This window comes from Onychostoma macrolepis, chromosome 04 (genome assembly GCF_012432095.1).
Source record: "Onychostoma macrolepis isolate SWU-2019 chromosome 04, ASM1243209v1, whole genome shotgun sequence".
Taxonomy (NCBI): Eukaryota; Metazoa; Chordata; class Actinopteri; order Cypriniformes; family Cyprinidae; genus Onychostoma; species Onychostoma macrolepis.
In genome coordinates this window covers 34,232,423-34,259,900 of record NC_081158.1, presented here as the reverse complement: position 1 = coordinate 34,259,900, position 27,478 = coordinate 34,232,423, and the positions used below count along the sequence as shown (strand labels likewise).

General features: G+C 36.1%; 2 protein-coding genes across 3 annotated transcripts; one reads left to right on the top strand and one right to left on the bottom strand.

Moving 5' to 3' along the window:
• Positions 1-67: 67 nt before the first annotated feature.
• gas2l3 (growth arrest-specific 2 like 3) lies at positions 68-23,362 on the bottom strand. 2 transcript variants are annotated; one of them, XM_058772587.1, is made up of 10 exons: positions 23,144-23,362; positions 17,748-17,848; positions 17,288-17,343; positions 14,724-14,901; positions 12,880-12,989; positions 12,647-12,785; positions 9,900-9,963; positions 8,775-8,910; positions 7,503-7,610; positions 68-5,633 (listed from the first exon to the last, which is right to left on the bottom strand). In XM_058772587.1, the coding sequence occupies exons 3-10, from the start codon at positions 17,312-17,314 to the stop codon at positions 4,644-4,646; spliced, it is 1,752 nt and encodes a 583-aa protein (XP_058628570.1). In that variant the 5' UTR covers positions 17,315-17,343; positions 17,748-17,848; positions 23,144-23,362; the 3' UTR covers positions 68-4,643. The 2 variants fall into 2 exon arrangements, with proteins under 2 accessions (XP_058628570.1, XP_058628568.1); XM_058772585.1 differs by lacking the exon at positions 17,748-17,848 and having other exon boundaries at positions 23,144-23,361.
• Positions 23,363-24,346: 984 nt separating this feature from the next.
• On the top strand, positions 24,347-27,323 carry fgfr1op2 (FGFR1 oncogene partner 2). The gene is made up of 6 exons (XM_058773474.1): positions 24,347-24,498; positions 24,854-24,990; positions 25,062-25,179; positions 25,267-25,409; positions 25,489-25,602; positions 26,582-27,323. The coding sequence occupies exons 2-6, from the start codon at positions 24,856-24,858 to the stop codon at positions 26,717-26,719; spliced, it is 648 nt and encodes a 215-aa protein (XP_058629457.1). The 5' UTR covers positions 24,347-24,498; positions 24,854-24,855; the 3' UTR covers positions 26,720-27,323.
• The last annotated feature ends 155 nt before the right edge of the window (positions 27,324-27,478 follow it).

Genomic DNA, 27,478 nt, shown 5'->3' with positions numbered 1-27,478 from the left:
GCACTTTTTCTTTATGGAATTTTCAGTGTGAACACACTACTTGCACTATTTATACCATAGATATACCTAGATCCATCATTAGCGACGGTTCTATGTGCAATAAGTAAGCCATCTGCTATTTTTGGAACAGTCTGCGAACCCTGGAGCCAAGTTGTCTGTGTGCATCTACAACAGCAAGTTATACGCATGTATATCTTTGAATATTCATTGATTATTATGGCGAATGATGTCAAGTTGACCATTCCAAAATGGCGGACGCGTCAACTTATATCTGGATCTGTCGAATGTGTCTCTACAAATCTATGATTTATACTACAAAATGAAATAGCATAGTGCATAAGTACGCGATTTGGGACGCACCAACTAAGTGTTAGGTGTTTTCTGTCCCCCCACAAAAATCTATGAGAAAGAAGTTCAAATGAATATATTTTCAACATTTGTTATTAAAACAAAGTCAGTGTCATTTGTACTACTGAGTTTTGCCATATTCTATATATTTCATAGTGACTTTGTATGACCAAAAGCCTTGCAGTTTGTGACAAAACGCCACATACCTGGCACAGAGCGCTGCTCTGAAATAAACATTAATAGCTTAAGTTAAACCGTGGTGTCTGCAGTTAAAGGAGCACAATCTGCGCTTTGTTGCAGCGGATGGACAGTAATTTACTCCCGGTCCCTTGTAATAACCGCCGGGCGGATATAAACGACACGGGGTGACTACATTCAACCATTACACGCACCCCTCTCGCAAGTTATTCTGCCACAAAATGGCGGAGCTCGACGCGAAAGACCCCATTTTGTCAAGCAGACGATAAGAACAGTTCAAGGAAGCGGAGTTTTGTATTTTTAACGCTATTTCGAGCGAGTTTGGGATGCGTTTTGCTGCGCCTGCTGATATGTTGAGGCGTCGCGCGGTGGAGAATAATGTCCGCGCGCTCTGGGTTTGACGCAGCTCGAGCGCTGCGCGAGTGAAGCCACACGAATATATATATTCATCTAGCTAGATTAGATTTATATCATATTTTAAATAACACGTAATAAACTTGATGGGAAATCATTTTATCTAGAGTCTGGAAGATATTTGATTGTTTAATATTCTGGTTAGTTAGATTTGTAAACCTAGTTTGTGTTCATTTATTATATACTATACTATGTTTCCGTATTTTAATATCTAAAGTTTTGTACTGTTAAGTTGTATATTTATGTTTGGTAAGAAATGCAGCTGGATATGAATGCATAACGTTAGCTGTGTAAACCATGCATTTATGTACCGGATTCTCACGGTGATGGAAAACCTGGAAATGTCAGGGGATTTTTAAAATGTCTAGGCCTAGAAATGTGATGGAAATTGTTAAATATGATCATCTTGTGCTTTTTCTAAGTGCAATGTCTTTAAAATTATTTAATATTTTTTCCCCCCTTGGACATAAATCTTCAAGGGCTGGACATGTCTTGAGGGAACCGTGCAAACATATAGAAATGCACAAGACATAAAGACTGAACTGAAGGATTCAGTTTACATGCAGCTTTACCTTAGCAACTAAAAACCTGCATCATCAGAGAAGTTATTAGACATAAGCCACTCTACCAGATTGTCCACCTAATCTGTTTAATATTAGTCTATCATCTGATGGATACACGAGCAATTATATACCCAGTCTTTGCTAAACTCAAGACAACCCCAGATACGAAGTAGCATATATGAAGGTTTTGAAGGGGGAAAAGACCAGCTTTAAGTAGCCAGATATGATCAATAAAAGTGGGTAGAGTGTGCCATCATGTGGTTAAACATCGAAAATGTTCTGTATTAAATTGCTAAATTTGAACCAAGTTGGCCAAAGAAACACATGCTTACTTAATGTTGAAAATGAGTCAGTCAATATAAAATAAATTTACAAGAATTGTTAGATTTTTAAAAAGTGATTATATGTATCAGCATGACTTTCTAATAAATGCGTTAATGCTTGACGCACCAAAATGCATGTGGACAATTATTTTGGATAGCATTATAGTTTTTATTATTTTGAATCAATTTTTATTTTTGGTAAGTTTGTTGCGTATTTTTAATATCTATAATTTTTTATTCAGTTTTAGTTATTTTAGCACATTAAGATAAACTAAATTAAAGTGAGATTTCTTGGCAACTGTCTGAAATTAAAAAGTTTTGTACATATTTACACTACAAAAACAAAATGTTTCAATTTATTTTTAAGTTACCATTTTATTTCAAGTTTTTAATGGTTTTAGCTTTTAGTTAACTACAATAACCCTGACATAAACAACTGATTAGACTGCACTGGTTAAATAAATAAAAATGCTGTTAACTTTTGAGATTGTAGTTTGTGTTTTTAACCACTAGGCTGCAGCACTATTATAATCTCATATCAAGGCACTGTAAAACACAAGAGACTGATGTAGTAAAACTCATTTCACTGTAATATTATCTTGATATTCACACAATGCCAGTACAGATATTCAGATAAAATAAACTTACCTGGTATTCTGAAACGAATTAGTCGCTGTTGAAGTAGGCAACAATCAAATTATACACTATAGATCTTTATTTGACAGAATGCAAAGACACAAACAAACAAAACAACGAAAATAAGCTACATTCAAAACAAACATTTTCTTAAAGTGCTGGAAGAATATCTCTCACACAATCTGGCGCACAAATATATAATTAAAAGAACCATATCCAAAAAAAAAAAAGAGAACAATTACCCTTACACATAAAATTAATATTTATAATAACCTTTCTGTATAAACCGCAACTCTTGAATAAACTGGAAAATATTTAGCATTGTCTTGGACAGTGTAATAAAATAAAAGCTCAGGTGTTTATGGGCATGACTGAGTCAGTAGTATTTGTGTGGCGTAAAGGAGGTAGCATTTCATTTAATAAAAGCTGGCTGTTTGACCAACTTAAAACAGACAAATTAAACCGCAGTACCTGCCAAAATAACCATCCTGACTAAATACAGTTCTTCAAGGGTGTTTGATAATAAACCACACCTATATTCCAACAAACACACATTTAAGGCACGTAAACCCTAAATACTCTAAAATAGTTTTTAAAATGTGCTCTAAAATGATGCCATGAAAGATTCAAACATGAATTTCGCTTTGGTTGCCATAGAGAGGTGTTTCTGCATATTATGGGATGTCAGATTAGAGTGGATTCATATACCTATGTCTCTTATGTAATACAGTAACAGTGCTCTCAATGTAAATATGAAGTAGAAACAGAACAGCAGACTTTTGCACGCGTTACATGATCATCATACATAAAGACAGACATTAATTTAAACACACACACTTACCGCTTTACCTTTGCAACATATTGCTGGTTTTTCTTATGCGCTCAGAATACATTGAAATACAGTGAATAAGTGATTTACGGTATTACTAAGTAATGCTAATACATTTACAACCCAATCAGGAGTCAAATCAGATCATGTAACAGAAAAGTAACGGATATTAAACACAAAAGATGACGATGATATGAGTTTGTGCATAAACGTGCATAATTTCGAACACTAAACCTATAAATGCTTCTTAACCTCTTAGCTAAAATAATGATAATTACAGTAGCTAAAAGAAGAAATTAAAAACAATGTGTTCATTTGTGTAAAATATATCCGAGGCATATCCTGATGATTTTTAGTATGGCACAAATGAAAGCTTGAGACGAGTATTTTGACAGATGCCAAGAAAACAAACAGATTATGGCACATTTGGTTGAATTTAAATAATACAAAAAAAAAGGCTGTTTAAGACAGATGTGCAGTATGTTTAATAGGTTGTTCTGAATTTTAAAGTCTCATTTTCATAGCTCGGCCACTAGAAACGTATTTTCAATGTTTCGAAACGTATTTGCAATGTTTAAAACACACACCCAATTAAATGTACTGCACACGCATCTGACTAAATTTGTATATGAAGCCTGACCCTCAGTGCCGCAGTCGCTACTATATATCCCACCACAAATGAAAGCCTGTGAAGTTTTGACAGATGCAAAGCAAACAAATCATATTTAACTTAATGTAAATGAAAATCATGAGGCTGTTAAAGACAGATGTGCAGTATATTTAATAGGCTGTTCTGCATTAAAAGTCATCTTTATAGCTTGGCCAGTAGAAACATTTTCAAAGAAACGAAAAAATGTGTTTGCAATGTTTCGAAAACGTATTTTCGACATTTAAAACATACAAGCAATCAAATAGACTGCACACGTCACAGCCTTGTTTTCAAAAATCTGATAAAAATCAGATTAAAAATCTGAAAAAAAAAAAAAAAAAAATCTGTATGTGAAGTGTGACCCTCAGCACCGCAGTCGCAACTAGAGACAGAGGTTTTAACAGATGAGAAGAAAAAAAATACTGATTATGTCATTTAATTTAATGCAAATGAGGCTGGTAAAGACAGATGTGCAGTATGTTTAATAGGTTGTTCTGAATTAAAAGTCTCATTTTCATAGCTTGGCCACTAGAAACGTATTTTCAACATTTAAAAAAACACAACAAATCAAACAGACTGCACACATCACAGCCTCATTTTCACTTAAAATTAAATATGGCATCCGAATAAATCCGTATGTGAAGCGTGCCGCTCCACAGTTGTAACTACATATCCCAGCATTCTTAGTTCTTTACCCTTCTCTTATTGTTCATCTCAAAGTAGGGTTCGTCGCGCTTGCTGGGTTTAGTCCGCGCCGTGTGTTTGTGGGTAGTGCTGTTAGGCACTGGTTTAGTAGTGTTGCTCACAGCGGGCGTTTGGACAGGAGGGTTACTGCTGACCAGAGGTTTCCTTTGGGTTGTTTTAACGTTGACAGACGCAACAGTTCGTGTAGCACCAGCTGTGTTCTGCTCTACAGATTTACTCTTGCAAGGTTTTGCGAGAGGAATCGTCTGTTTGGGGTCATTCGGAGCCAAGCGAGGGGAAACGGGACGGCCCTTCCTGGACTCTAAGTGCAGGGCGGAGGCAGGGGAAGGCGGGCGTCTCTGGGCGAGCCGCGAGCGGACGGGTGCGGGAGGCGGGCGTGTGTCGCGCTGGGCCGGTTTCTGCACAGATGTCGGTGGGGCTGAAGGTTTAGGCAGCTTGCAGGTGGGTTCGGGACAGACGGGACTGCGAGGTTGTGACGGAGATCCACGTGGGCGCACTTTGGACTTGGATGCAGCGGAAGGGGCTTTTTGGGAAACCCCAGTGGAAAGTGGGATTCTTTTGGGGACGGGCGATGAAAGAGGGGTCATTTTTGGTGAAGCGGTGGGCGTATGAAGAATCTTCTTGGGTGCGGTGGCTCTGCGAGGCATCGAGGGCGTGGAAGCGGGCGATTGAACGATGGTGCGGGGCGTAGGCATATTGGGTTTGGACACAGATGTCGTGGAGGATGGCGATGAAGACGATGATTCTGGGAGGAGGTTAACAGCTGCGATGGGGTCCATTGTGGGCGGCTGTGCGGCCTGCACGCTGTGGGCGGGGCCTGAGCCAGACGGGCCTTTCTGATAGGCTAGAATCTTCTGCTCCAGAGTGGTGAACTGCAGCACGCGGTCGGGGTCGTACTTCAGCAGAAACCCTTTCAGAGTGTCCCAACCTCCACCCACACGCACCATCACGTGCTTCCCATGGAGCATCTAAGAGAGAGGACTTTATTTTAGTAAGCAACATAATGAATACAAGTGATGCACCGAAATTATTTTTTATTTTTAATAATCAAATGTACTTAATCAGCACTCAAATGAAAACTAAAGATGTTTATAAATATGTAAATTGCACGAGGCAGTTTTTATTTAGCCAAAAACTGAAAATAAAATGTATTTAATAATCAATTATTTAATAAAATTTAATAATCAACACTCAAATAAAAACTAAGATGTATATAAATAGGTAAATTGCACATAAGGCAGTGTTTATTAGTTTTTATTTAGCCAAAAACTAAATTTAATAATCAATTATTTAATCAAATCTAATAATCAACACTTAAATAAAAACCAAGATGTGTATATGTAAATTGCACACAAGACAGTTTTTATTCGTCTTTATTTAGCCAAAAAACAAAAATAAAATGTAATTAATAATCAATGATTTAATCAAATTTATTTAATAATCAACACTCAAATAAAAACTATGATGTATATAAATAGGTAAATTGCACATAAGACAGTGGTTATTAGTGATGCACCGAAATTAATTTTTACACAAAACGGAAGTTTTTATTTATCAAAAAACTCAAAATGAAAAATTATTTAATAATCTATTAATTACTCAAATTGATTTAATAATCAGCATTTAAACAAAAACTGAGTTGTACTAACATATACACTGCATATTATGCGGTTTCTATATCAGCTTTTTAATTATATAATTATGTTTCAACTCCAATTTGTTGCTGAAATATAAACATTTTAAAAAAAGTCTAATAAAAACTTTATTAGATTTATACATATCAATGAAGTCAACAGGTTAAGTAAAAATATAATGAATATGTAATATAGTGCATATTTTTACCATAATGCTCCTCTCTAGAGTTACTTTTTCTAGCTAACTAGATAATGAGTTTATGGATATTGAATGGCTTTTATGAGGTAAATGTGGCGTTTTTGTTTATAAGCTGCCTTTCTGTGGTGTAAACACTGACTGAACAATTACAAGTAAGTTAGTGAGTTGTACTGTTTAGTTCAATATACATTTTGATGTCCATTCATGTTTATTTCATGCTATAACTAGCAGCAATAAGGAAGAGATGATTTCATCCCTCCAAAACTGTTCAGGCCGAAACAAAACAATTTTGGTCCATCACTATTAAACACACTTGATTTATTGGCATGTAGTTTGACTGCAGTGTTTTATCACAGCATGTGTATGTGCATGTTCTACCTAATCTGGATGTGTGTGTGTCTGTGTGTGTGTGTGTGTGTGTGTGTGTGCGCGAATGTTATGACAGTTCAGCACATGCTGGTTAAACAAACTAGATTGGCTTTAGTGGATTTCTACAGTAGTTGTGAATGAGAGCTCCATGGCAACACGCCAGCTAAAGACACAAGGCAAGCGCGCCCAGATGAGTGTGTTTGCATACAGTTTATCTGCTCTGCTGCAATGTGATTTTAACAGAATGAAAACAAGATAATGTAACAGCGCTGATTCTTATAATCAGCATGAAATGAAAATTCACCCTTCCTACTTTCTAAATGCATGTTATAGATCTTGATCGATGAAGGTGAACAATTCATCCATGCATGTGTTTCTTTTGAATCTCATACTGGATCTTCCAGCGAAAGGACACTTCTGTTAGATGTCTCTAAACATCTAGTGCTCTTAAACCCCGCCTCCACTTTAGAGAGCCACACCCACATCTCAACATCCAATCAACAACTGATACATAGAACCAAGTCCCGCATTCCATTTGATCATTTCTGATCTTTTACACCCAAACGTATGTCACAATATGCAAGAAATGTCACTTTATTGTGACTTTAAAGACTGTCCCTAAAATCTGCTCCTACCCGGATGAACAGGATCTTGTCTCCGAGCCTGTAGCGTCCCTCAGACAGATACTCGATGGAAAACTTCTGTGTGCAGTTACAGGGAGGGTCGTCCTGGTCCGCACGATCCTACAAATCACAAGAGTTTGTTCGGGTGAAATGAGAGGAAAATTCACTCATTTGCAAGATGGAAAGATAACAGCTAGTTTGCAGATAATGTATGAACTTTCAGCACTGAACTCAGGACCCGAGGATGTGCCACTGGTTATTTGGCTGAGAGACAGTGAATGTGAAGCATGTCTCTAAACAACAGCTGCTATTTACACACTCAACAAACAATAAACTCAACTGAAGATGTACGATAACTGGGTCAGAACGAAGAGAGATGCTGAACCTCATCATGGAGGAAAATCTAACAAATAAAACACATTTTCTTAAAACCAGTAATACTTCTGAACATTTACAATATTTCAGATTAAGCCATCATTGAGATACTATTATAGTTTATTTTGAATTAGATTTTATTTTCATATTTTATTTTAATTAGTTAAAGTTTTAGTGATTTTAAAATGTTAGGTTTTTTTTGTATGTTTATACAGTGTTTATTAAGTTTTAGTTATTTTATTACTTCAATTTAAACAAAAATGTGACCCTGGACAACAAAACCAGTCTTAAGTGTCAATTTTTCGAAATTGAGATTTATACATCATCTGAAAGATGAATACATAACCTTTCCATTGATGTATGGTTTGTTATGATCGGACAATATTTGGCTGAGATACAACTATTTGAAAATCTGAAATCTGAGGGTTCAAAAAAATCTAAATATTGAGAAAATCGCCTTTAAAGTTGTTCAAATGAAGTTCTTAGCTATGCATATTACTAATCAAAAATTAAGTTTTGATACATTTACAGTAAGAAATTTACAATATATCTTCATGGAACATGATCTTTACTTAATTTGACAGATGAGAAGAAAAAAAATACAGATTATGTCATTTAATTTAATGCAAATGAGGCTGGTAAAGACAGATGTGCTTAATTTTGACCCATACAGTGTATTTTTGGCTATTGCTACAAATATACCCCAGCGACTTAAGACTGGTTTTGTGCTCCAGGGTCACAAATGAGAAATTTTGCTTTAGCAAAAGTTGTCATCTGGATAATGCATGCATACAGATCCAGCTATACATACTGTATACAAACTCTAAAAAGACTAAGATAATGCTTCAACTCAAACTAAAAGCCTGACCTTAGTGTGTGTGTGTGTGTGTGTGTGTGTGTGATACTCACAGGGTGATACAGGGCTCCGTGCTGACAGCACACAGTGAATGTTTTCACTGGAGATGCGTGATCCGTTATCATTAGACTTTCCTCCAGTTCAATTTCCTTCTCCAGTTTAACCAAAACCGGAGGCTCTATCCCATACCTAAACCAACAAACAAAACACCCCATCAACACACTGTCCTAACAGCTCCCAAATCCTAATGGTTTTACACGTTAGTTTGGGTTTTTGTCCTTATCAGCTTATCACAATTTAACTTAACTATGCTATAATGACCATTAAATGGCATAAATAACTGCTGATTTTCTCACACAATAAAATAATGTTAAACTCAAATCAGAAATTTTACATTTTTTTTGGTAAGTTTCAAGGTAATAGTCAAGATAATATACATTCAGATGGTCATTATTGCAAAATAAACCCCTTTATGATACATTATATCCCTTACTTACAGTCACTGCTGTGTTATTCTAGAAACTCTAGAAGTTCAGATTTGTGACCCTGGACGACAAAACCAGTCTTAAGTGTCAATTTTTGAAATTGAGATTTATACATCATCTGAAATCTGAATAAATAAGCTTTCCATTGATGTATGGTTTGTTAGGATCAGACAATATTTGGCTGAGATACAACTATTTGAAAATCTGGAATCTGAGGGTGCAAAAAAAAAAAAAAAAAAAAAATCACAATATTGATAAAATCGCCTTTAAAGTTGACCAAATTAAGTTCTTAGCAATGCATATTACTAATCAAAAATTAAGTTTTGATATATTTACGGTAAGAAATTTACAAAATATCTTCATGGAACATGATCTTAACTTAATATCCTAATGATTTTTGGCATTAAATAAAAATGGATAATTTTGACCCATACAATGTATTTTTGGCTATTGCTACAAATATACCCCAGCGACTTAAGACTGGTTTTGTGCTCCAGGGTCACATTTCTTTTAGATTCTCTACAGCACAATAGCTGCTCTAAGCGCTGAAGCCAATTCATTTAAATCCTGTAAAATCCATGTAAATTTGCCCTCCACCCAACTTTAAAGCCCCTAAAGCAGCCCCTGACCTCTGACCCCAAAGCACAACCTGACATCTGTCACCTGCGGGATCATCAGGGCCGGTTCTCTTACCTGGAGACGATCCGTCCGATCTCCAGCAGGCACAGACACACCTGCCGTGGCTCTTTATGCAGGACTGGGGAAGGGAGGGACATGTAAATATGCAAATGAAGTAATATTTAATTAAAAACTCCCTTAAAATTCTTGTTTATTGACATAATAGAATTAAAGGTTTTTACAAAGGAGATTATGTGCTTTTGTTCATTTTATTAGCTTGTTTCTAAGTATTACTATTTTAGTTTAATTTATTCATGTTTATTTCAGTTTTATTTTTTATTTATTTCCTGTTAATCATTTTGATTCTTTAACTTAAACTTTTCATCTAAAAATTAAAATTTAATGTCATCCTTATTTCAATTAATAGTTTCAGTAAATGATAATAACCCTGCTTCTTACAGCTGGTTGTTCAAAATGCTTTTTCATAAGAGCATTTTATTTAGAGTAATTGTACTGTATTACAAGTTTTCTGGAATGTTGTGTTTAAATATGCAAATGAGGCATTATATAATTACATATGCACTCGTTTGCATATATTTCCAGAACCAAGAATCTAAATATTGGATAAAGCCAGGTTCAAAATTCTTGTTTTATTGTGCTATATAAGAGTCAAGGTTTTCTAGGTCTCCGTAAAACAGAAAAAAAAATTAATAAAAAAAAATTCACCATGTTTTTAGAAATTGACTTAAATGTGTACTACGTTCCACTAGTTATGGAAGCAAAATAAATGACCAGTGCATGAAAAAACAATGGTTTTGCCTAAAGTGTCTCGACTTGAATGGGTTATATAATGAAAATCAAATCATTAAAAAAAAAAAAAAAAGTGTACATATTCATAATTTTTGTATTAATTAACCTTTCAACTCAGTAGTAAATATTGTTACTCATTTTTACAGGTCAGCCAATTTTGGAAAAATATATCGAGACTTTAAAAAAAAAAAAAAAGTCTCTGTTTTAGCCACATGCACCACTGACATTCGTTTGGGTTTGCTCTCACACCGGCCCGATTACAAGTCACACTGAGTTCTGTCAGATCCCATCTCATAATGCACGGTGACACATGGACTAATAACTGGCTCTCTTCTGGACAACAAGCCTTACGGCCGTCAGGTTAATGACTTACACCCCAGATCGCTCACAGTCATTATCATGGATTTATGGAGAGCCAGGGACGTGCGGGGCCGCAGATCAACTGACGTACACGGCCACAGATCCTCTGAAACGATTACGGCCCGCTAAACAGCTCAAAGACACACACTAGCACAGCAGGGCCACAGAGGATGGACAAGAGGACGCTGGTCTCGGTTTAAATACATTAATTTAACCAACATGATTAAAGTCCAGTTCTAATGGACTGACAGACGCTGGCAAGACTGGACAGATGCAGGTGAAGTCTATCCATTCTGGAGGGCTGGTCTTCATGCCGCTCAAAACCTTCAACCCAGTCTAATTGTTCTTGTAATATTGATATAAAAATAATCATGAATCGTAGCAAGCAGATCTATGAAATCAGTTTAGTTTTTTCCCAAATTTGGTTTTATTTTTTCCCAAATTCTGTGTTTTTTGGTTTAATTCTTTGGATTCTGTTTTAAAGCTTTATTTTTTTACAATCAAAAAAGCATGTCTAATCAAGTGAATTTACACAATTTAATATATTATTACAAATTTTAACATTACTATATATTATTAAAATATATATACATATATATATATATACTATAATATAATATACTATAATATTTTTTCCAAAATTCTGTTTTCCAGTTAAATTTTTCTGATTCTGATTTAATGCTTTAATTAAATTTTAATAATCAAAAAATAAAAATGTGTTTTATTTTTTCCAAAATTCTGTGTTGTGTGTTTTATGGTTTGTAATTGTGTTACCAAAAACCATAAAATAAATGAATGCATAAAATATTATTTTAATTAATCCTTTAATATGTAAATCAAATTAATAATAAAAAAAACAAATACAAAAAAACAGTGAAAACCAAGCTGAATAACAAACTTATGCACAACAGGGATTTATTATGGAAATTAAAATATGGATGGAAAATTTTGAAACATTGATTGATATTCATAAAAAAAAAAAAAAAAAAAAGATAATTATAATATACGTGTCCTGAAGAAGGCTTTGTGCCGAAACGCGTAGATCTACTTTTAACTATTTGTAATGATTTAAGCCCAGCACATTAAAGGCTTTTTATCTTACCACGTGAGTGCCTTGGAAGTATTTCGTCTATATAATATACTGTATTATTATGTAAACTTTTTATTAAGTTCAGAAGTACATTCTACTGTACAATAATAATATATGTTGGTCACAATTTTTTTTTTTTTTAAGTTAAACCAAATTTTATTTTGGTGGTTTGTAGTGAAGGCACGTGTTTTTGTGTGTATTTGATAATAGTTTTGATTTATTAATCCAAAATTCAATTTTTACGACTGGATTCTGCGATTCTGTTCCACATTTTCCATATTGTGGAAATCACATGGCCCTAAGCAGAGCATCACTTCACTTCATTAAGTTTTGTTGCAACAATGAAAGCAACATTGTTTAAAATATTATAAATAAACAATATGTTCAATACAGAGCTATCTGGAGAAGGATTTTGGCATCCAGCATGACAGAAATAGAAACTAGGCAATGCAAAAAACATCCCATTCTGTTCGTGGCTGAATAGTACAATAACTTAACTGTTAACCACTGCGGTGACTTTATTATACATTGCACCTAGACACCTGATGAAAAGTTCTCTCACCCAAACCCTCAGACTCAAACAGATATGTCTCGTCCACTCCTATGTGACGACACCAGGACAGAAAATTCGCTGTGTTGTCCCGAGCGAAAAACGATCCAGGGGAGGCGTTTTTCTTGAACTGGATTTTCTTTGACAGCAGCTGTTAATAAAACAGAGACGGGAATTACACACAAACAGTCCTGCGGTTATCCGAGCTGCATCGCCGCCCACCACGTCACACGTTCCTTACACACCTGTGTTTCCGAGTCCTGTGGGATTTTACTCTGCAGAATTCCAACCAGACGACACAGTTTGACACCGTTGTCCAGCTCCTCCATGAAGCGTTCGGTTGCCACCTGCTCACCTACAAAAACACAGATATCTATGTTTCCAATGACCTCAGAACAACTATAACTGACAACATTACTAAATACCCTTTAACTGAATTAAGCATCATGCCATCACAAACTGGCTTTGATAATCAGAAGTTCAATATCGTCATAGTTTTTATGTAGAGAGCACAACAAGGCTTTCCTGCCAGTTAATTTTTACCAGGATTGTACTACGTACTAATATAATAAAACAGTGACCAGATTCAGTATACGCCTTACTGATAATGCATACTATACACTGTTATGCAGATGTGCCCAGAATATAAACACACGTTATACAATGCGCTCACTTGTACACCAGGCGTTTTCCCATTGAAAACCATTATATAAAACAAAAATCAGTATACACTATATTAATAAATCATATTACATACAGGCAAGCAGATGAGTGCATCGCACTTAAGCATTTTTTATAATAGTTTTCAATGGGTAGAACGCTTAATGTGTTGCATACAGGCTTGCTTGTATATAGCACGCATCATGAATGAAATGTGTATTGAATGTTATCCTTTATTATCACTGTTTAAGAACATGTTAAAGGTGCAGTAATTCATATTGACAGCTGGCGGACTGACTGACTCGACGCCAGATTGAGGATATTCCTATTCCTCTGGTCACAGAGATTTTTAACCTGATACGGAGGGTTTTTAGGTCAGATAGAATCTGCGATCTGGTTTGCAAGGCTGCAACACACTGTGTTCTCCACCAACTGGCAGCCTGGGGTGTCAAAATCAATTGGGTGAACTGGAGTCACACAGAACAAAAAAACAAAAAAAAAAAAAACAACAACAGACATTCCGACACAGAACACACATTTCAAAGTAGAATAACTGGCTATAGCATTGTTTTTTGGAGAAACAAGTATGTGAACCTGGCATGTTTCCTTAATATCTGCAAACATATTATGGTATTTTTATGCTTTAGTACAGTTGAAATATTACTTGGAGCACCTTTAAGTACAAGATGGAACGGGACAACCTTCACAATGAGGCAAAAAGTCACTTTCCAAAACCTTCACTCTCTCGGTTCTCCTCTTCTCTGGCTTGCCTAACCTTGCCTTAATCTAGCTGTCTAATAAACAGCCATTGCATATTATGAATATTGTTTGCCGAATTGTTCCTCTTTTGTGAGTCACTTTCAATAAAAGCATCTGGAATTTTATGGATGTTTTGCCCTCCAAGTCGCTGTGCCGGTCACGTCACTGAAAGCTACAAATAACAAATAAAATTCACACTTATGATGCTGTAATCACCAACACCCTGTCAATGGAAAATGAATGCGGTCGCCAGCACAAAACAGTCACATTTTAGCATTTTGTTAAAATTCCACAACATATTCACTGTATTATCTGAAAGAGGACTATAGGATTACAAGTGCTTAATGTAAAAAAAACAAAAATAGGTTCATGGGTGAGCGTCCTTTGGCCCGGGTGAACATGTTCAGCATGTGGACAGACAGGTAGGGCAACACCCTCCATTATTCTACAAAGACCGAGGGATTGAGTTCTTGTTTCGGGGGTCGTATATCACCGTTATACGAGAGCAAACGTCATTTCCCACACTTCTTTGCTTGATATATGAGGCTTTGGGTTTCAGTTATTTGACCGACGAAAGGAAAAGACATTCAGACTAATAATAGCAGTAATTTTTCGCTTTCGTGCACCGAGAGTGAGTCATAGACAGCTTGTTTTGCATGAGCAGGTTTACCCAGCATGCCGCTCAGCCAGATTGCCAGATCCTCCTGCATGGGCACCAGCGTGGCTTCGTGCCGCACGGCCAACCACTGGTCATACTGGAAAACATCAGCCAGACCCGGGCCGGGCCGCGGAGAGCGCAGGCCGCGAGGACTCTGTAACGGGACATCAAACTTCTCGCCGAACCAAGCCTGAGAGAAAGAAAGAGGAAAACCAGCTCAACATGTGCACACAGAGAAACACACACAAAACTGTCTCGGGGCCACAGTGACCCCTCACACAGATTCCACGCTCTCTCTCCGGAAATACGGCGACTCTGCTGAAGTTTGCAAACACTAACATGACTAATCAAACAAATGACAACTTACACAAACACAGGAGTAATAACATTTATACAAAACAGCACTCTCATAAGTGAACTTGCGGTAAAACTTCACACAAACATGCTGAAGTTAAAAACTTGGGCTTAAGTGTTCAAACAAACCCCTAACCGCGAGTATGAAAAATACTACTAGTGACAGACACTTTTATTGATTTGACTGCACTGAATTGACTTGGATAATGACAATGTTCAACGGTTTTTGTTAACCGTTTTAAAACCTTTTTTTTTTTGAGGGGTATGCAAACGTTAAGGGAACATTGCATTTTATAATTTTGCAAACATTATAAGAATGTTACTTTTGAATGTTCTGAAACAACTAGTAACATTTTTTGTTTTAAAGTTATACGAATGTCGAACTGAAATGCTTTAGAAATAAAATGTTCCATGAACGTTGTATAAATGTTTTTGTGCTAACATTTTCAGAACATTATTAAAGACTAGATAACTTTGAATGAACGTATTAATATTATTGGAAGAATGTTTATTCAAAACTTTGAGAACATTTTTAGCTGGGGAGCTGCTTTATAGCCGAATCAAATTTGTTTCATAATAGATTAATTTTGCAACATTGTTATTGAAGTGAATTGAACCAACACTGACTGAACTTGTCTTTTAGAGCTGTTTTATAGCATAATTTGGATTTGTCTCATAATCTAAGAATTTGATCATTGATTGTTATTTTATTTTAGTTTACTACTTCAAAGTTGCTTTGAAACAATCTGTATTGCATAAAGCACTATAGGAATAAATGTGACTTGACTGAGACTGATGCAAAACATCTGTTTGAAACACAAACCACAAAATACTCTGCACGACCAGATCTCTAAAGAGCCTAATTCACATTGCTGTGCTGGGAATGACTGAAAAACAAAAGCACTATTTTAAAAATCATACACAAGCAGGCCACGCCGAGAGAAATCCCAATAACCCTTTCTGCACATGAACCCTGCTGTTCCTACACATGCATCAAACTCCCATGAGGAACAGCGAGAGCTTCAGGCTCCTACTAACACACATATGGAGTGTTTCTTCTGTTCGCGCACAAAGCCTGACTAATTAAACAGGAAAGCGTTTCCATGTGGGGGTGTTTTATTCATATTATATAAGACATCCAAGATTACCATTCCATAGCAGATTACGGTCACCTCAAACTTTATTGAAATGTACTGTCAGTGTTTGCTTGTGGACCACTCTAATTCTCACTTATGGTTGTTAACTCAATGCAAACAGTCTGGTGTGTTCAATCAATCACACATGCACACACAAATGTTGCAATGGCATTGCATAATGTGGTCTGTTCACACATGACATCAGATATTACAGATGGACTGAATTACCATTCACTTCTGATTCAGACAGGATGATATAAAATCAACAACACGTCTGTGATTATCTATTTGGAATGTTCAGCAGATTATAAACAGATTATCCAGATTCAAACTTCAAATTCAAAGCATTTTAGAACACAAATGGCGGGAAACATTGCCCCAGAGACGTATGGAGTCAGGTTTCCCCTTTAAGAAAAGAGCAGGTGTATCTGAGTAGTTCTTTTCAACAGATAATAGCTTAAAAGTATATGTGTGCATAAAGGAAGTTAGAGATGCACTATTTTTACATTTAGATTAGCTTTGTAGTCACCTAACAATCACTTAGTTTATCTTATAAATACTATTGAATCAATAACACTGCTAAAAGTAACCCATTTTAATCCAAATGAATCGATTTTTCATTACAATGTTTGTTATGTAGCATTAAAAACTTAAAATGTTAGTTTATTGTATTAATTTGACAAAATAAATGATAAATGTCATCCATTCCAATCCAAACTGTACAAAATGTTTGTTATGCAGCATTTAAAGTTACACTTTAGATAATAGAATTTTGATATCCGACATAACATGAAATAATTCTCATCTTATCAAATGTTACATATATAGTCGCACAATAGGACAATGCCATTATTGTTTGACTTATGTCAATCACCCATCTGAATACTCTTCTCTAACTAGCTCAGATCTTGACCCACAACAATCACCAACATTATTTTCTTCTAAAACCACATTCAAACTATCACACTCTGACACAGCGGCTGGCAACACAAAAAAGCTGATCTTGGGGATGCAGGTTTGAAACCACTCTCCATCTAATTCTATAAACATGCAAAAGCACATAAATAAAATCATAAAGTTGCATACCTGCAAACCAGCCTGAACCGCCATCATTAGTTAAAAGAAAGATTCACGTCCACATTCTGAAAGAGAGACAGATAAAACGCTGTTAAAAACAGACACGCATCAGCTCAGACACGCCAGTAATTTCCTGTAAACACAAACACACACAGTTCATGTCAGTTTACTCCACATAAACCCTGTCTGTCCCGTCGCAGGATGGATAATATCGCCTGCAGCTCACTCTTAAATGTTTAATAATGAAAAAAAAAATAAATCACTGTGACCAAATACCAGAGAGCAAACAGCAAGATTAAGACAGTTCAGTCAACATAAGCACAGCTGAGGAAACAAAGCAAACGTCTCCTTTCCTTAAACACACTCACACACACTTAACACTCACACAATAACAGCCACACACACACGCTGTCAGTGACACACTCATGTGAATCCTAAATCTCCATCATCTCCTCAGAGAGACCCTCACCTGAGAAACACACAGAGATGAATCCAGTCCAGCTGCCAGCAGACAATCCACTTGAACACCTCAACACAGTAAATCCCACCACACACTCCTGCAACGACCCGCTGACAGAGGATACGAGTGCGAGAGAGAGAGAGGGGAACACAGATTGACTAATGAAGCCGCTCAGCAAACCCCCATCCAATCCCAGCCAAGCATTTACAATGGTCCTATTGTTACAACCCCCTCGTTCGCTCACACACACACACACACACACACACACACAGTCCAAGGTTCGTTCGCTTGCACTTAGTCCTTCACAACACTCCTCCATGACAGCACATAAAAGAATCTGGAAATTTTTTGAAGGGCACCAAGAGAATAAACAATCGCTTTCTCTCTTCACCCAGACACAAAAAACCACAGAGAGCAAGAGAACGAGTTAATTACTGGAGGAACAGCATGAGAGCTCAAATCAAGCCCATCTTGTGTGCACTTCAAGCCCACAAAATGTCAAGCGGCCGAGAACAGCGGAGGACACACAAACCCAGAATTGATGTCTGTGGGTTATGAAGTGGGTGGCAGTGTGGCTCCGGGTCTCAAGGGCCACATTCCTCTATCAGAACATAACGGCCAGTGGAAAGAGTCCGTCACTAACGGACACGCCGAGAGACACGTCCAACTGCTCTGTGTTTATTTACAACAGAGTGTGCCTCTAAAATGAACCATGTTTCTTTAAAGGAAAATGGGTGTTCGGTCTGAAATTAAAACGCTGTCATCATTTACTCACTCTCACGTTGTTTCAAAACATGCAATTATCTTTTTCAGGCAAGGAGATATTTAGCAGATTCCCAAAAGTAGATGGTGACAAATAGTTTCAAGCTTCAAAGGGACAATGAGTAAATAATGACTTAAAATTGATGTTCTTTTCAGAAGAATTTAAATATGGACTAGATTTACGATGCATGAGTAAACAATCCCTTTAAGACACGACTAATTAAAGTTTAAGCCTAAATGACATAATTCCTTTTATTTGTCAGATTCTCAAAAATAGAAAGTGACAAATAGCTGTCAAATATAAATAGGACAAAAAGGTATCAAAAATAATAATGAATAACGACTAATTAACTATTACATGTACTAGTACATGAGTCTGGTTTGGTTTTATAATTCACTTTTATGTAGCTTAACAGTCCCTGGTGGAACTTTAAAACACTTTGATGGAAAAGTACATGAAAATTCTATTAATTCTCTCCTTTTAAGTTTCATGGAATATCAAAGAAAACCATTTGAAACTACATGGTTTTGCATAAATGACAGGATTACATTAAAACACAACTATTTAATGTTTCAGTTCAATCATATATTTCCGAAATTGAATATAACATGTTAAATTCTCAAAAGTAGACAGCAACAATTAGCTGCAATAAACTTCAAATTAAATAAACAAGTATATTAAAAAAAAACAACAACAAAGAATAATGACTTAAATTAAATTTTGTATGGCTTGACTTCAGAATAATTATATGTACTAGTAGTACATGAGTCTGGATTAGTCTAGAATGCATTTTTTATGTAGCATGACATTCGCTTTGGAAATTTTTAACACTTTTTGGATTACAATTCTATTACTCATGTTTTTATGTATTGATAACTTCTCAGTAGACGATTTGCGCTCATAAACCTCGCCCCCATAAAAGACACGCCCACAAAAAACACAAGAAATAAAGACAGTGACTTTTGCTGCAGAAATGAGGCTGGGCAGAACGTCAGACAGAACAAAACGTTCTAACGTTGTAATCCTACTATAATGAACGTCTGCGTGAGTTACAGTCGATTTGTGGCTTTAATTAAATGCGATGACACAAAGGGAGCAAGGACTGGGGGTGTCCACGAGGCTCCTCGGGTCACCACATAATCACGTAAGAGGATCACGCTTCCAGACGCATCCCCGTTGGCCGGCTGCTCCTCCTCCCTCTAGACATGAGCCGACACGTGGCGTATGCATGTATGCAATGCATGTTTGTTTGCATGTATGTGCACCAGTGGCTTGCACATGGGTCCCAAAAATAGCCGGCCATCAATCAAAGCCCCTCCCCTTCCTGCTCTTTTGTGGCGTTGCTTGTGATCTTAATAGGCCTGTCAGTTGCTTTCATTAGTAGGCAGAGCCATCAACACACACACAAACAGAATTAATGGTCTTGGAGAGGATGGGCGTCCGATAAAGCACGGGTCAGAAGCCCATCCCCCGTGAAGCAGAGTAAAGCCCCTCTTATACACCTGCCACCAGCTCTGGAACAGATATCTAAAAAACCATGCACACGTCACACTTTTAAAGTTATTTTTCTGCACCAACATAGACTTGAAGAAATCACTTGCTCTGTGAATGGGTGCAAAGAGTCCAAACAGCTGATAAAAACATCACAATAATACACACGTACTCCATACCACTCCAGTCCATTAATTAATGTCTTGTTTTTGTAAGGAAAAAATCTTTTAACTTCAAACTGTTGCTAAAATACCATAATCCAGAGTCCATAATGCTTCCTGCAATAAAAAAAAAAAAAAAAAAAAAGTCATCTTGTCTGAATCAGAGGAGAGAATTATGCACAGATAAAGCAGCATTTACAAGCCAAAACAGTTCTAAACAAATATGTGGGCGGTTGTTGTGAGATACAACAGGAGATGGACCTTTTCACTGGAGGAAGCATTATTATGGATTATGGACTTATATTTTGGCCGGAAGGAACAATTTGAATGTAAAAATGTCTTGGTGATGGATTTGTTTCTTACAAACATGCAGCTTTTGTCTTCTCAAGATGGTAACTGATGGACTGGAGTGGTGTGGATTACTTGTGATGTTTTTATCAGCTGTTTGGACTCTCATTCTGACGGCACCCATTCACATCCATTGGTGAGCAAGTGATGGAATGATATATTTCTCCAAATCCGTTGAAGAAACAAACTCATCTAAATCATAGACGGCCTGAGGGCGAGTAAATTTAATTTAACCGACACATGGCTGTGTCTTGAGCTTCCTACCTAGACAGCATTAGGTGCATTCAGTTGCAAAAACGTTCAAACATGCTTGTAAACACCCAAAATGCTGTCTAGTTAGAGAAATGACACACATTTTGGGACACAGTCAAGAATGAGACCAAATAATTGAGACAGGCTTTAGAGAATCACTTCACACAGTTTGAAGTATAATCCCTATTGAAAAGACAAGAGGAAAAACTATGTTCTCATGCTTCTACAATTACAAAACAAAGCTGCAATTCACCACAAAGCGATCAACGCAACTCAACATAACAATGACCTCACCGCAATGATTCAGAAATAAAAGATTTAGAATTGCACGCCAATCTAAAACATAAAACGAGAGCTGTTCACACTCATTAAAATAAAGGCTCCAAATGTTTTTTTTTGCAGCAATGCCACAGAAGAACTGTTTTCATTTTCCCAAAGAACCTTTCAGTGAACAACAGTTCTTGAACCATTTTTTTCTTAGTTTGAAGAACATTTTTAAAATCTGAAGAACCTTTTTCCATCATAAAGAATCATGGAAAGGTTCCGTGGATTTTAAAGGTTCTAAATGGAACCATCAATGCCAATAAAAGAACCTTTAGATTTCAGGACACCAATGCAGGCAAAACCTGCACTTAAAACCAATGGAGACACTCCATGGCATAATGTAAACAGAAGCCGTTGTCATGGTGATGGAATGACTTGTTATAAGACACTAACAATTAAGCAGTCAGCAGCAAGCACAGAGGGTCTGCCGCACCCCCGTCCCACTAATCATCTGCTCTGGGTCATTAATAAACTAACAGTAATCCAAGATTCATAACAATGACCAGCATGTGCACCAGAGATCATGGGAAATTAATCCCAGCATTCATTTATTTCAGGATTTACCCCCTTCTCCCGCCTCTCAAGCTCAAGAACCCCCTTGATGCCGTGTATCAGGCAGATGGTCGCTAAAGTTGCAGAATATGGGGTGTTTTTGGGGAGGCTTAAAATGTGCTAGTGTTCGCGAAAATAACAATCATAGAATTAAACAGTATGAAATTCATACTATATATTTTCTAAATGCATGTTCAAGAGCTTATTGTGAACAATTCATCCATGCATATGTTTTGTAATGTTAAATCAAAATTCATAACTGGACCTTCTGGTGAAAACGATAGAAGATATCATCAGAATATGTAAAGTAAAGATATGTCACTATTTCAGTTTCAATGCAACTTTAAAATAAAAACTCAAGCAAACTGGAGCAACAATAGGTAAACAAATGCATTTCCTTATGCAGTTATAAAACATTAAAAAAAAAAGAACAGTTTCCTTATTAGTGGTTGATTAATATGGGTTTTCAATGGCCAGTGCCAACACCGATATCTTGAAAACAGGTTTGCGGATAAAACTGTTAAAAATTACATAATTTATAAATGAGAACAGTTTAATCATGGCAACAAAAGTATGGCAACAGACACCTGTTTTACCCAATATCTATAAAAAAAATTAATTGCTATGGTTTTAAAATGTCCAAATATCGGTTGGTTTATCGGTCTTTCACTACTTGCGCTATAGTTTTCTCATTGTAAGCTGCTTGGCATCAAAGTGTCTACTCAATAAATAAATGCAAGTTATTCACAACATGCCATAAAAGAATAACTCAGCTTCCTGAAATGTTTTACTGGCACATTTAATCTGTTAACAGCACTTCAGCATGACCAAGAAAATCTTTGGCGATAAACTGAATTCCCTGCCAGAGCTCAAGGACATGCTGAAAACTTTATAGCTGCAGTTTCCATCAGGAAACACCTGCAGTTTTCCCCTCCTCTGGTGCTGGATGTATATTTAGCACACATCTCTGAGAGATGAAGCTATAACATTCAGTCTAAAGCTCAGATGATCATCATAATGAGCAGTTTTAATGAGATACGTGGATGAATATGAAACATGTTTGGGCAACATCTCAATGTCCCTGTAGAAACATGTCTCTCAATCACCACTGACACATTCAGAGACAGACAGTTCAATATTTTAAGATCATATCAACTCAAACCATTAGAATATGATCCACTATTTCAAATATGAGCGTGGTATTTGTAAATGCTTGCCGATTCATCACGCATTCTCCATGGAAAAGTCATGCAATTTCCTAACAATTCTCATCTTTCAGTGTAAATGCCAAAAATAAACAACAAAAACCGGCTTTTATGACTTAAAAAACAGCTTTGTTGGCATTTTATTTCCTTTTCTAATAAAATTCTCTTTTAAAACATGCACATAATGATCAAATAAACAAACAAAGTCCTCTCTCTCTCTCTCTCTCTCTCTCTCTCTCTCTCGCTCTCGCTCACTCCTGTCTGGTTTCAAGAGTTTGGGGTTGAAAAAAACAACACGAATAAACTCACCAGCGTTAATTGTGTGTGTTTAGTTGTATGTCAGTAACTAGTTGTTTCTCTTCGCTCGGCTGAGGTTCATCCACGTTTCGCTCCGCGGCTGCAGGGGCGTGCGCGCGTGGGTGCGTTCACGCGCATCAGCTGAAGCTGGAGCTGCTTTTCCTCCACGCGTCTTGGAATGTTCAGTTGAGAGGGATTCGCGGTTCAAAACAGCCAATCAGAGCAGAGATCAAAAGACTCAATGGAAAGGGGCGGGGACATGAGAGCAAGTGGGAGGTCCCTGATTCAATGCACTACATTACAGCAGAGAAAGTAGAGAAGACATTAACATGATTATTGTTTTATATACATACATACATATGTGTATATATATATATATATTCCAAGATAAAACCGAAAGAGTGTATAAAAAACATTATATAGTTTACACATAATACAGAAAAGTTCAGTTTAAGTACCAATGATAAAATAAAATAGTTTGTATAATTCCTCAAATCAGTATTTAATTATTTAATCAAAAGGATTAAATGATTATATAAAATAATTATATACATAATATATAAAATATTATTTTATAAGAATGATAGGCTATTAAAATATTTTAACGCTTGAAAAATAAAATAACAACGAAATGTCACGTTATTCTCTTATTAATGCTATAATAAAATGTTTAAGAAGATCTCTCTGTTAAAATAAAATACATAAATGACGGGAGGGGGTACTTAGTTCATTTGATGATTATTTGCTTGTTTTAAAATAACATTTTCTTAGAACTTACATAATTAATTAAATTATTATATAATATATAATGATATAAAAATTATATTCAATAATTAAAATCTTGAAAAGACTAAAATAAAAATTTGATTCTTGTATTAATGACACAATTTCTCCCTGGATCAACCCTGTAATTCATTTCAAAAACTCTGTACCAGTTATGATTGGATATTAGATACAGGCTAAAACTGACTCGATCACAAAGCAGGATTTGTTTGCACAGGTAAAATCTGATTACGCCCTCTGTGTCACACCGGATTAAACTGGCCTCTCTCCATCTATAAAAAACCTCAAACTCAGTTAATAAAAGAACATAAGCAGTCATGCTCATAATGGAATTATGAGGCCAAACACTTAGCGATTAATAAACTTCACCAAAGGAATTTGCGAAAGGGCGGATTTTACAGTAATAAACAAAACATTCATGTTACTAATTGCACTTTAAACATTCAGAAAGTTTGTCCATTGCGCCTCCATGCGGACGGTGTCTGGAAGAAAGTCGGCGACTACATCTCCCAGAAGCACTCGCGCGTGACGTCACAGCCGCAGCAACAGGAAGTGTTCCAACTGAGCCGTTGCTGTAAGATAAGGTAAGCTTTTCTATTCATTTAAAATTATTCGCGGTTTTATTCGGAAATATAATATAACAAAAAGTGTTTTTGGCTTCGTATTCGTTTACACGATCTAGCATTTTATTAAAACAATTAACGTTAGCGTATTTATTTTCGTAGAAGCTAATGCTAGGCATATACCAAAACATTTGACACCTACCTTTCAGTATTTCTGAAATCAAGACATATAATGTGTATAAATAAGCCACAACATAACAGTAGTTGCAGCAAATCAGCTTTCCACTGATCTAATCATTTGTAGAATATAAGATTGTGGGTTTATGAAAGGAATCATGACTTAAGTCACAGTCCAAGTGTTTCTTGTGCTCTTCAGGAATGACCTGTACACTGGAGAAGGTGCTGGCCGATGCCAAGTCACTGGTAGAGCGGCTCCGGGATCATGACAGTGCTGCTGAGATCCTGATCGAACAAACCACGCTGCTGAACAAGAGAGTGGAGGCCATGAAACAGGTATCAGTATTTGTTCTCAGTCTGTCTAATGGGGATGAGAGCTGTTTTACTCATATTTCTTGTTCTTTCAGTACCAGGAAGAGATTGAGGTGTTGAACCAGGTGGCGAGACACCGGCCGCGCTCCACGCTGGTCATGGGCATCCAGCAGGAAAACCGGCAAATACGGGAACTGCAGCAAGAAAACAAAGGTGTTAGGAGGGTTTGCAATCAAAAGCTGTCGCTGGATGTCATTTGAGGGCTGTTTTAAATCTAAATCCACACATTTGTCTCGACAGAGCTGCGCACGTCACTGGAGGAGCATCAGTCTGCGCTGGAGCTCATCATGAGCAAATACAGAGAGCAGGTGTTTCGCCTTCTGATGGCCGGCAAGAGAGACGATCCTGCTATTGTCACCCAGCTCAGAGAACAGCACACTAATGTCAGTCCCACAGACGGTTTTTATGAGATTCCCTCTAATTCTGGTGTCCAAATAGTCATTCAATGTGTTAATGTCGCAGGAGATGCAGGCGCACATTGAGAAAATAAACGAAATGGCCACGGTGATGAGGAAAGCCATCGAGGTGGATGAAGGACGACTGTGTGAGGATGAGGAGAGAATCAAACGTCTGGAGGTCAGACACACTAAATAAACCACATTGTATTCGTTATTAAAATATATTGCAAACAGTATTTTCTATTAGATTACACATTTTAGGTAATCCGACTACGTTTTCATTACTTTTGACCTAACTTGTTTAACACATAGATTTAAAAGTCTTGCATCAAGAATACATAGATAAATTAAATATATTCCATTCTGTGTTAGCAACAGTGCATTAAACATTATTGTATGTAAGGGTTTTCCAAACTGTGGTTTGCGAAGGATAAAAGCTAATAATTAATTAAATCATATAAATGTACAACTAAAATCAGATACAACACTTATTAAAATAAGATATTTTATATTTATATAATTTTATTTATACAGTAAATATTTAGTCATTTTATACATTATACAATTTTTATAAATTAATACAAATATTTTTATATAATTGAATACAAAATATTTAATTTTTCTATAATTCAAAAATATTTTAATATAATTTAATTATAATGTTTTTTACGTGCATATCATTTGACCATTAACCAACATCCAAGAACCGTGAATATGTTGTGGTGCTGTTATTATTGAAATAATAAAATTGTAAAATCTCATATTAAAATATTTAGTATTTTAAGTCTTTCGGCTGACAAAAAAAGCAAATTACTGCTATTGTGTGAAGAATATGTAATCAATAATAAAGGAACTCTAGTCTGATTATTTTATTATTTTTTATTTTATTTTAAAATGTATTATAATTTATTTTTATTTTATTTATCTGATTATTTCATTATTGATTATTTTAAAATGTGATATAATAATAATAAAAATTATTTTTCTGAATATTATTTTATTATTGAGTATTTTAAAATGTAAGATTAAGTAACAGGTAATTTTTTTTTTAATCTGGTTGCATTATCCAGATTACATATAATCATTTACCGCCTAGCCCTATACCGCAATAAACATGACATTTGTAATGGTGTATATGTTGATGTTGTTCTGTGCAGCTGGAGAACGGCGGTCTGCGAGAGCTGTTGGGAATCAGCCGCGAGGCCTTTCTGGTGCTGAAGATGGACGACACGTCTGACAGCACATCTCTCTCGCCGCTGCTCACCAGCACAGACGTCAGTCTGAGGAAGAGCTAAAGGCTGTCAGAGACTCTGAGTTTATAAACCATCGTTCAGAGCTGCCCTACAAATCCCACAATCCCCCATTACAGGGTCACACGCACTCACTGCGCAACCTGGATGTCCATCAGTCATTCCGCATGAGGGGTTTTGCAGGAAGGGCCTGTGGAATCTGTCAAACACTGAGATCCGATTACTTTTACATGTCTCCATCATCATGGCTTCAGTCTGGAAAAGTCAAATCGACCGATTCAGCCAAATGAAAACACGAATCATTTTTGGAACAGTAAAATTGGCATATTGTGAATGATTACTTCACCTGAACATGAGACTTTGTAAAGGGAATGTCACAATGTGCCATTTTAATGAAAAAGCTTGTTTTTTGCTTGTGTAACTGTTTTATGTGGGTATGAGAGGAAGTAGCATTGAAAGTAATTAAAACCATTGAATGAACTGGCTATGTCCTTCTCTAGGTTCATGCACAGAGTGTTGAATAACTACTCAACACTTCAGGTTTTACACCATCTTTAATTTAGTATTCAATTATGTGCGTTATTGCATATAAATTTATATTTTATATAAAATGCATTGCAAATGCTGTTTCACATCGACTTTGAGCTAATTATTAATTCATATAAACATAAAATCTTTTTTTATTTTAATTGTATTTTTCAATTTTTTTTACCATATTTTTATAAATAGTTAAATTTTATTTGAATTATGAAAAATCTAATGTGAAATGATTCGTTTCACAATCCAGTTATTTCCAGATGCATA

Excerpts from the sequence above, each read along its gene's own strand:
- fgfr1op2 (XM_058773474.1), top strand. The coding sequence starts at position 24,856 with ATGACCTGTACACTGGAGAAGGTGCTGGCCGATGCCAAGTCACTGGTA. Across the intron at positions 25,410-25,488 it reads TCAGAGAACAGCACACTAAT|GAGATGCAGGCGCACATTGA; the intron begins GTCAGTCCCACA and ends TTAATGTCGCAG. Across the intron at positions 25,603-26,581 it reads AGAGAATCAAACGTCTGGAG|CTGGAGAACGGCGGTCTGCG; the intron begins GTCAGACACACT and ends TGTTCTGTGCAG.
- gas2l3 (XM_058772587.1), bottom strand. The coding sequence starts at position 17,314 with ATGATGGCGGTTCAGGCTGGTTTGCAG. Across the intron at positions 12,786-12,879 it reads CACAGGACTCGGAAACACAG|CTGCTGTCAAAGAAAATCCA; the intron begins GTGTGTAAGGAA and ends TTTTATTAACAG. Across the intron at positions 7,611-8,774 it reads ACGGAGCCCTGTATCACCCT|GATCGTGCGGACCAGGACGA; the intron begins GTGAGTATCACA and ends TGTGATTTGTAG.